The sequence below is a fragment of the Haplochromis burtoni genome, unplaced genomic scaffold (assembly GCF_018398535.1).
Source record: "Haplochromis burtoni strain Fernald_Lab_line unplaced genomic scaffold, NCSU_Asbu1 Contig_147, whole genome shotgun sequence".
Lineage (NCBI taxonomy): Eukaryota > Metazoa > Chordata > Actinopteri > Cichliformes > Cichlidae > Haplochromis > Haplochromis burtoni.
Window position 1 is genome coordinate 898,840 of NW_024582508.1, and position 9,367 is coordinate 908,206.

Consider the following 9,367-nt stretch of genomic DNA (forward strand, 5'->3'; position numbering starts at 1 on the left):
GTAGTTTCCTCCTTCCTTTTCCGGTACAATTGCAGGGCTTCCTTTTTCTTCTTCTTCTTCTTCTTCTTCTTCACTTTCTAACTCACCACACAGCAGAAAACAATCCACTTTTAACACCGTGTATCACTCTGGTGTCTACAAGTGTGTTCAGGCTTCAGCATCCGCAGAACAAGAGCTTTGCAGAGATTTTGTAACTTCCAGTTAAAGGCATCTTTCATACCATAAACCTAGTCCTAGACTATAAACTTATTTCAGTGAAGGTCTTCAATGAATTTTCTTTTTTAGTGCAGGAACAGGCTTAATCCACATCTGGGGAAACCTGCTGCAAAAGATAGATGACAGCAAAAAGGTAATTTTTTGTTAAAAGGCCCAAACCCCCTCTTGGAACCGCCTACCTTCTGGTTTTGCAAACATGCACTTTACACTCTGAACTAAAAAAAACAAATAAGTGTAATTACTAACTACCTGTACTGTATATACGTTAAGTTTCTCTGATGAGTTACACGGTAAAAATCCCGATTTGTGCTTTGCTTTCCCTTTTAAAAAAGTCAAAGCAGGGCTTTACTTAGTCTTATAACACCATAAGAACAATCTGTTGTCACTGGATGTGTAATGCTGCACTAGCAATACCTGACAGTTAAGATGAGGTTTGCTGTGAAGTGGTTTCCAGTCTCAAGCTTTGTTTAATCTGTACAGTTTGTATGAATGCACGCACCTCCAGCAGCTCCACGTCCGTGTGGACTGCATTTGAACTTGAGTGCGCACACAAGCGGTGAGCTGTCAGTATTACCCTGGAGGAGGAAGGCCACAACCGAAAAACTGTTGTGGACAAGGTGCCCGTCAGGAAAAGACAGCTGAGGCCTGCGAGAGAGCCCGCGATCACTGACGTGCACGTGCAGACAAAGAAATAAAAGAAGGGTCGCGCTGTGTCGTTAACACCTCTTATGGCCACTTTTGACGGCGCTGCGCGTCACATTCACGGGCGATAATCCCTTATATTCCTAGAGGAGTTCCGAGGAGCCGAACTCCATTCATAAATTTCACGATTTCGTATCTCTCCCATCATCCACCTCTGAAGCCAATAACAAACTACGACCACAATCGACTTAAGAAACACCAACAGCCGCTGTCAAGTTCGCCTTAAATCCGACACATTAAGTAACACCTACTACTTCAGCAATATTTCAACTGCTTTGCCGCCTGTTCGGCATTCGTCCTGTGCCCACACAAACCCCGAATGACCTTTAAAAAATAATAGAAAATCAGTTTCCCAACCACGATTTAAGCGCAGTTGAGCAATAGCTACTCCAACAGCTACAATTATGCAAGGCCTGAAATCGTGCTCGACAAATGTGGCCCATGTTTGCCACTATTCACGGAACCGTAATGCCGCACATTTTAAACGAAGTTTGGGCTTGAGCTGCAAGGAACAAGTGGATGGGGGGGGATCGAGACATTTGCACCGTTGCAGTGAACGTATGTCACAGTCGTGCAGACAGACAGACTGGGCTTCCCCCCTGGCAGGAAGGCAGCATCACCAAACTTCACTACATCTGCGTCCGTTTCCTCTCTTACCACTTGAGCGCTCGCTCCTGGGTGCAGCCGCCGCGGCCGCGCCTCCTGTTGCGGCCGCACAGGCTCCATTTTCCTGCTCATCTCCGCTACTGTTCGTGCGTTTGCTTTTCTTTCCCTTGCTGCTCTTCTGGTTGGGCATTTTACAGGATTCGAGTGTCAAGTGTTATTTTCGACCTCTATCAACGGCTCCTGTCAGCGCTGTCTGACATTTCTGTGGACTCCATTTCAGCAGTGGACCCTTGCAGTGCTTTGTTTTTAATGCGGGCTTTTCTCTTTGTGGTGATGCTTTTGGGCCTCTTCTTGCACGGCGGGTTGAATTTAGTGCAGCAGGTCTAAGAAATAAGCTGGTATAACCTTTAGGAGCGAAGGCGTGTCCGTCTCTTGTTTTGATTCCTGCTCTGCTGTTCTCTTCCACCCCCTGACGTCACGGGACCCCGCCCCCTAGTGTTGACCGTCAGCGATTTAGGCTGCGTTTGCGTCCCGTGGGAAAGCTCGGAATTTGCTGCCTCTAAAGGCATGTTTCGGTTTTTAGTCAGGTATCAGATTTATTCCCCATACATAGAAAGTTCACAGAAAGGTCTTAGCAAAACAAAGCCTTAAAAGTTACTTCAACTTCACACCATATGATATTATTATATAATATCTTTCTCTATACTTATTTTACTGTACTGTATTTATTTTAATTAAATATTTTTTTAATTTCATTAAGCTATAGTTTTATGTCACATTATATACTATTGCCTTATGTACTCTACCACTTTCTCAAGCCATTTGTTATATACTTGTTATTGTTAATTTATTTTTTTCCCTAATTGTCCTATCATATCTTACTTAGCCATTATTTGTTTTTAAAAACTAAATAAAGAATCTTTTTTTCATATCTTTCTTAAAGGCAAAAGCCTGAATCTGACCATTTCATGGTTATGGTGAATTTCACCAAAATAAGTAAAATAAATAAATAGTTTAAATGTACCATACAGCCCACCTTTCCAGTGTGAAGCCACATGCACAGAAAATAACCCTAAAAACTACAAATTAGCTGCTGTTTCTCAGAATTTGAATGAATTGGTGGGCCAGATTTACATTTGCAAAGAACTATGCTTTAGTTTGACACGTGGCCGAGTAGTTTAAAAATTAATCAGATTCTTGACTGACTGTGATAGCATTAGTAAATTAATTGTGTTATTTCTAAGCTAGAAGAATACAGTAATTTGTTACTTGTCAGTACCTTTGTTATACCTCATTATAAAAGTACTTTTATTTGTCTACAGTGTTGTTATGACAGTGTTCCAGCGTCATCACCCATCCTCAAAATTTCCCCACTTAATGCTTCATTTAAAAAAAATAATTATGCCAATTCGAGATTAGTTATGGGAAAGTTCATTCTCCAAGTTGCTATTGAAGTGTTCACAACAATAGTAACTATCAGTGCTATCAATAGCATTGTAAATGTATACTTATCTCCATAGATAAGCATAAATGGTGATCATTAAAACACACACACACGTTACACAGCCTCTGGTTAACTATTTACATGAAGCGGCAGCCTCAGTTGGCACTAAAGTGAACGATAGAAGAGGATGGGAAGTAATCAGCACCACATACATGTGGGGAAGTATCACTGCCTCATTCAGGATACCTGAATGTGCAGCTTCACAGCAAAACAGTATTCAAGGGTGCAGTAAATGTGTAACTCGCCGAATCTGTATGCCAATATAAGTAATTAAATCAGATAATTTACAACAGGGATGAATGAAAAGATTGATTGAAATGAAGTGAGAATATGTTATCAGCAGGAACCAGACTCCATTCATAAATCAGACAATTTACAGACCTTGCTTGTAGGGTACTGCTCAAAGCTGGTAAAACCTGACTAAAGATGATTTATGAAACAGCAGCCATCATGCTATAATTCAGCTTACAGTCAACACCCCAAGCAACAAATGTTTTCATAATGATGCTAATAAGTTTGCCATTACCACAGTATTCTCACACCACACCATAGTGGCCCATAAACCATTACACAATCTTTTATTACAGTGCTTAGATGAGTATCTTCCTCAGTTTAACATCTAGAGTCATAAAACACACAAGGAGACAAACAACAAAGAAGTTTCAAGGCTTCGCATGTAAAGATTTTATTCCTTGGAATGTATTCCACAGTAACACAAACCTCTTGTAGGAATGTGTTATTGCCAATAGAAAACACAGTAATGACACACTTGAACACATCACACAGGCGTCCCACTTGTTCACAGAAATGGCTCGAGGTATTGGCTCGGCAGTGATCATTACGTTCTCCCTCCTGCCAAACGTTCGCTTGTAATTTGCATTTGTGCTTCGAAAGTCACGCCTGAGCATCAGCAGGATGGCAAGCAGCACGTTTCTGTGATCAGGTTACAGTTTAGTTTCATTCATAATCGAGCTGGATCCATTTGTGCCATTGATACTGAGAAAGAGAGAAATACACATTTCAAGTCAAGCTTAAACAAATACACCTGAATGTAAAATATTTAGCAAGTCTGACACAACAGCAGTGAACGTGACATGGGTCAAAAAAAACTAGCAGACCAGGTGTCGTTTTACAAGGCTGATAACCAGCTTCTTATCACGAGAAGAAGAAAAATGTGACTGATAACATGATGGAGGCCTAATTTTAAAACAGAAAAAAAGGATATGACTTTATTAAAGAGGTGTCAGCTACAAGATGTTACACATTCAAACAGCTTCAAGATTTTCCAAATGTATGGAGGCCCAAAGTGCTCAAAACGATATTAATTTACATTAAATGACTTAACTAAGATAAATTGTGTTTTTGTCATGCCTGGTCTGCTAAGTTTTGTTTGACCTACAGTACAAAACAGTGCTAAAATTAAAGAAACTAACAAAACTGCAAATGCACCTTTTGTATCTCTAATTTAAGCCGCAGCACGATAGTTAAACAGATTTTGGTTGCTTTGTTTTGGTCCTGAGTCACCTTTAGCATTTGGCACCAACCACCCTGTAATTATACATTAATAAAAACTGCACAAAAAATACATTCGCCATTGCTCATCAGCTATTTCTATGAAAAGGCAATTTTTGGAGTTTGTTTAGCAGAGAAATTTCACTAATGACTACGTATAAAAAGATGGAATAAAAACGACTTTAGCACATCGCAGTACAAAAAAAAAAGGTTTTTTTTGTTTGTTTTTTTTAAATGCACTTGAGCTGTCATTTAGTTAGTTTCTATCACGGAGATGTTCTTGAATTTCCAAAAGCCCTGGTCAAATAAGAGGTAGTAGACATGTCTTGTGTAAACAATTACTGGAATGGCCGTTTGGTGGCACAGTTGGAGAGCACACACTACCCTTTGTCTCAGAGCTGGACAAGATTTTAAAGCAGTTACACTCACCAAGTAATGAGGTCGTAACTCCCACTACCAAAGGGAGGATTAGCCTAGTGCAGCTTGGTATCAGTCACAAACAATTAGAGAGAGCAAATGAAAAGTGTACAGTAGTTTGCTAAAGCAGCTAAATCTAGTGAGCATGCTGTCCTGTGGGTCATCTCAGGTTATGATAATAAACTGTAGAGAGGCAACAGAATGCATTAGCACAAAGTATTATATTCCTGATCTGTGGTCAAAATCACTACTTAATTTGTCACATAGAAAGCAAAAAAAACAAAACAATCTTATGCAGACATGCCAGCTGAGTCTGCCAGTGTACTGTTAGGTCAAATCCGATTGGTTATTGCAGTTCAGTTCAAATACTGAGCCTTGTGAAGGAAAGACCCGCAGCTGCTAGAAGGCTGTCCTATCCCAACACCGGCTTCTCATTCTTGGAGCAGGATGACGTCAACGTTGTCGTGGACGCCCTGCAGAAGCAGCTCCCCCTGGAAATCGATCACCTTCTTCTTCTTGGCGGCCTTCAGGGTGCCCACCAGCGCTTCGAAGATGTTGGCACAACGGTCGTCATTAAACAAGACCCCGAACTTTACGCTACATTTACCGTCAGCGTCTGAAATAAGAGATTTAAACGATTGTTACAGCTTCGGGCAGTCAATTAAAATGACTGTAGCGATTTCAATCTCAATTCAATTTCAAAATAAAAATGAAACAACCTAATTTTTTACTCCAATTAAAGTACCAAATCATTTCAATTGATCCCCACAATTACAGACATTCATGCCTATTATGTGTATTTGTAAAATAACTAATGGACACACCTGCATTAACTCAGAGTGGTTTGATCCACTGCCGTGTTTATAGAGGCCACCCTCCACAAACGTGGCAGTGCCACCCTGTTTCCAAAAAACCTTGACACACCCCTGCTGCAAATGGCATAACTCTGAGTTTATTTGTTTCCTGCTTTAGAAGTGGTCAGAACCACAAATCAACACTGGATGACTGCATGATTGTTGTTTATTAAAGCTCATGGGATAATATATCAAAGTACTTCAAGGCAAACCATGTCATTCAGCAATATACAATGACAGTTTTGACTTACTTTTACTGCCGAGTCGTTGGATCTCTTGAACCAGCAAATCAATTTCATGGGAGACGTTCATTGTTGCTGCAGGCGAAACAAAATGCAAATAGTTGCATTAGCTTTAAATCTGACGTCACGGTTTTGAGTGCACTAGACATGAAACTAAACAATTAAACCTGTGTTGCACAATTCTGACCCAACTTGTCTATTTACTACTGCAGTGCTTTAGATTATTATGGTTGATTTATAACTCTGCTGCCAGGGCGTTTGGCCAGACTACATAAAACTTGGCTGCCTGTCAGCTCCTACATTGATTTTAAAATCTATTTACTTGTTTTTAAAAGCCCCTGATGGTCTTCTTGCTCCAGTATTCATGTCTCACATCCTCAGTGCGTAGGGTGCAGTATGGATGCTACATCCTGTGAGTAGTTCCAAAGTGCACGACAACACAGCTGAGGAGGCAGATTTTTTAACTTTTACACCCTGAGTCACGAAGCAGTCTGCTGTAGAGAAAGAGAGCAGCTGAAGTGTTGAAATCTTTAAACATCTTCAGCCCAGCTTTTGACTGAATATGGTAAACAGACAATTTATTTCTATTTACACTTTCCTCATTTGATCTAATCTGTAGATTTATTAAATTTGATCTAGCTTACATTTTTAAATCAATGAGTAGAGCTTATAGATTATTGTGCATTAAAGCACAATGAAGTCTATGCACTGTGATGCATTTTATTTTGTCTAATGTCTTCTATTGTACTTACAGGCCATTTTAAATGTAATTTTAGATCTTTTTTTTTTTTTTTACACGTTGAAAGTCTTACCATTACACATTACTTACTTTTTGTCTAATAAACATCCATGTAGCACTGTAAACAGACATACCTGGTGTCATCTGAACAAAATCTGACTGATTTATTGAGTGATCATCCACCAATAGAGGAATTTTCTGACTTTGGAAAAACAAGGCTAGATTTAACAACAAGTGCAGTAATTAAAGTTAGTTAAAGAGCTGCATTTCGTCAATAAGTATGCGCCAAATTTTCCTTTCTTTTTTTTTTACATTTTAGACAAAAGTCTTAACATTTGTTCTAATCATGAAATTGGGATTATCAGAACGGCGTTTTTTCAATTTTGTTCCTTTTGTGAAGGGTGTTTTGGGAGCTGGGGGACTTTCATTAAAAGAAAACAAACTCAAAGTCCAGTAAACCCATAAATAAATGTAATTTAATTATATATATCAGACACATATAAAGGCACTCGGTATGAGTACAACATATAAAAGAAGGACTGACTGCAGCACTGCAACAAGCTCCAACACGAGCAGGGCGGACTCATCAATGCGGAAGTAAGGGATTAGCGTTCACGGCTAGCCAAACCTGCTAATAAATACTTCTTGCAGTTGATTTATTTCAGAGATGTGCAGTCATTCTCAAGTGCTGAATAATATTAGCAGCTCGGCGATGTTTTACGCGACTTCAGGTGCAAAAGAAAAGACTCCTCTGAGTGGCAGATGTGAGCTCGCCGGTATGATTAGCTTCTAACATCCGACAAATCCTCCGCTGAGAGGGGAGCGAGGAGTTGTTCAGACCGATGAACGGTTGGAATAAATGATGGAAAGCGATGTAACACAAGCGAATATAACACCGACACAAGGATATGAATTTTACCTGATTACTTGGGCTTGTTTTTGCTTGTAATGAGGTGAGGGACGACTTTCTGATGAATCGGCACCGGTGGAAAATGATGCTGCGTTCAGAGTGCGCTCGGAGAACTCCACCCTTTAGAAATGGAACAACAAAGTGGTGTAAAACGAACGGAGTGAAGGTGTTTAATATTCAAAAAAATAAGAATATTAAACAGAAGCATGAGATCACTAAGTTATCTTAGTAAGAATATGCATGTAAAGATAATGCAGTGTTAGTGTTTATTTATATAGCACATGTGCGAAGCTCTACAATGTCTCCAGGCAATAAAAACAACAGAACAAAAACTTTACAAACACATAAGATAGAAGTTGTCACACCTGTTTTAAGCCTGTTTTTTTAAGTACACACAGCTGTAATTGACCTGTGGGAGCAATTTAAAGATCTGTACCCGATGTCCTGAGATGTCTTTTCCTTAGGATCAAAGTATTCTACAACAAAACACAAGACAACAACAACAACAACAAAAATCCCTTCACAATAGAGCCCAACCAATATTTTGTTTTGGGAGCCAACACTAGTATTTAGGTCGTAAACAAATCCAGTAATGGTTTATATTATAAATGAGGTAATTATTAACTGTAGTTCAAAAGCTAGTTACTTTGAGGACACTCCTTGTATGCTGTAAAGTCACGAAATGTATGCTATTCCCCACAAACTGCAGTTTACAATGTGTATAATGTTCCCCCCATAAATCAGAAGTACAGAAGCTCTTGTCCAACAAGCCACAAATTTCAGACATTTCCGCGATTAACTAATAATTACCTACTCGTAGTGGAATGCTGTGAAAATGTGCAACTGTTTTCATTTACTGGCTTAATTTGAGTAGATGTGACAAATTTCCTACAACATATGAAGGCAACACGAGCGCTCATCTGACTTCATCGTGACACGCTGCCGATAGTTTGATGGGCTGTGGCCCATATAAGGTATTGAAGAGGCAGGAGACCGCGTGTTGTCCTACGTTTCGGCCTCTCCAAACTATTTCTTGCGTCTCCAAGAAACACACAGGTGCTCAGCGAGCACAAGTCCCATTGCAACACAGAAAGAGCTTGTTAGAATAGTGTGCTGACTCCAAATGCTGTTACTTTTTGTTCTGCACATTGAACTCTATTCTTCTCCACCCCATCCCTATACCTCTTATGCATGCACTGCAAATAACAAAGCAGTGACTCCATCATCATAGTGTTTAGAACAATGGAAAATATTACATATGTGAAGGATTACTAACCGAGCAAAGGCATAAAAACTCAGAGGGCCCCAAAAAGCTGCAGTTATTCAACAAGTTTATTAAAAATATGTATCAAAATGCAGTTTAATTAACATGTTCTTTATTTTATTTTATGTTTAAAGAGCACTATACAGAACTAGTGAGAAGCAGATCTTAAAAATGTTTTTTTTCCCCAAGTAGCTGACTGTTGCAAATGTGTCACCAAGACGTCAAGACGGTTCCAACAAGAACCAGAGTGAAATAAATAGAAAATAATTTATTGTTTTGTTACATAGTTCCAAGAAACGACTTTATGTGTGAAAACATTTCAAATGGCCACACAACTAATCATTGGAGTTAAATGTCAGAATATCAGACACAAAAAAACAACAACAATGGGCGACTTATTT

At 39.3% G+C, this 9,367-nt stretch overlaps 2 protein-coding genes across 2 annotated transcripts in view; both read right to left on the reverse strand.

The window, feature by feature from the left end:
* heca (hdc homolog, cell cycle regulator) overlaps window positions 1-2,030 on the reverse strand; it is a 12,712-nt gene extending 10,682 nt beyond the window's left edge. The window contains exon 1 of the mRNA XM_005931537.3: window positions 1,576-2,030. Coding sequence (XP_005931599.1) covers window positions 1,576-1,714 — 139 coding nt within the window. The 5' untranslated portion in view covers window positions 1,715-2,030. The remainder of the gene's footprint in view (window positions 1-1,575) is intronic.
* Window positions 2,031-3,688: 1,658 nt separating this feature from the next.
* On the reverse strand, window positions 3,689-7,840 carry abracl (ABRA C-terminal like). Its single transcript, XM_005931536.3, has 3 exons — window positions 7,712-7,840; window positions 6,063-6,128; window positions 3,689-5,573 (listed from the first exon to the last, which is right to left on the reverse strand). The coding sequence occupies exons 2-3, from the start codon at window positions 6,121-6,123 to the stop codon at window positions 5,389-5,391; spliced, it is 246 nt and encodes an 81-aa protein (XP_005931598.1). The 5' UTR covers window positions 6,124-6,128; window positions 7,712-7,840; the 3' UTR covers window positions 3,689-5,388.
* Between the last annotated feature and the right edge of the window lie 1,527 nt (window positions 7,841-9,367).

What these genes read in the sequence shown, in the direction of transcription:
- abracl (XM_005931536.3), bottom strand. Translation starts at nt 6,123, where the DNA reads ATGAACGTCTCCCATGAAATTGATTTGCTGGTTCAAGAGATCCAACGA. An exon ending in CCAACGACTCGGCAGTAAAA is followed by an intron (nt 5,574 to 6,062) that starts GTAAGTCAAAAC and finishes CTCTTATTTCAG; the next exon opens with ACGCTGACGGTAAATGTAGC.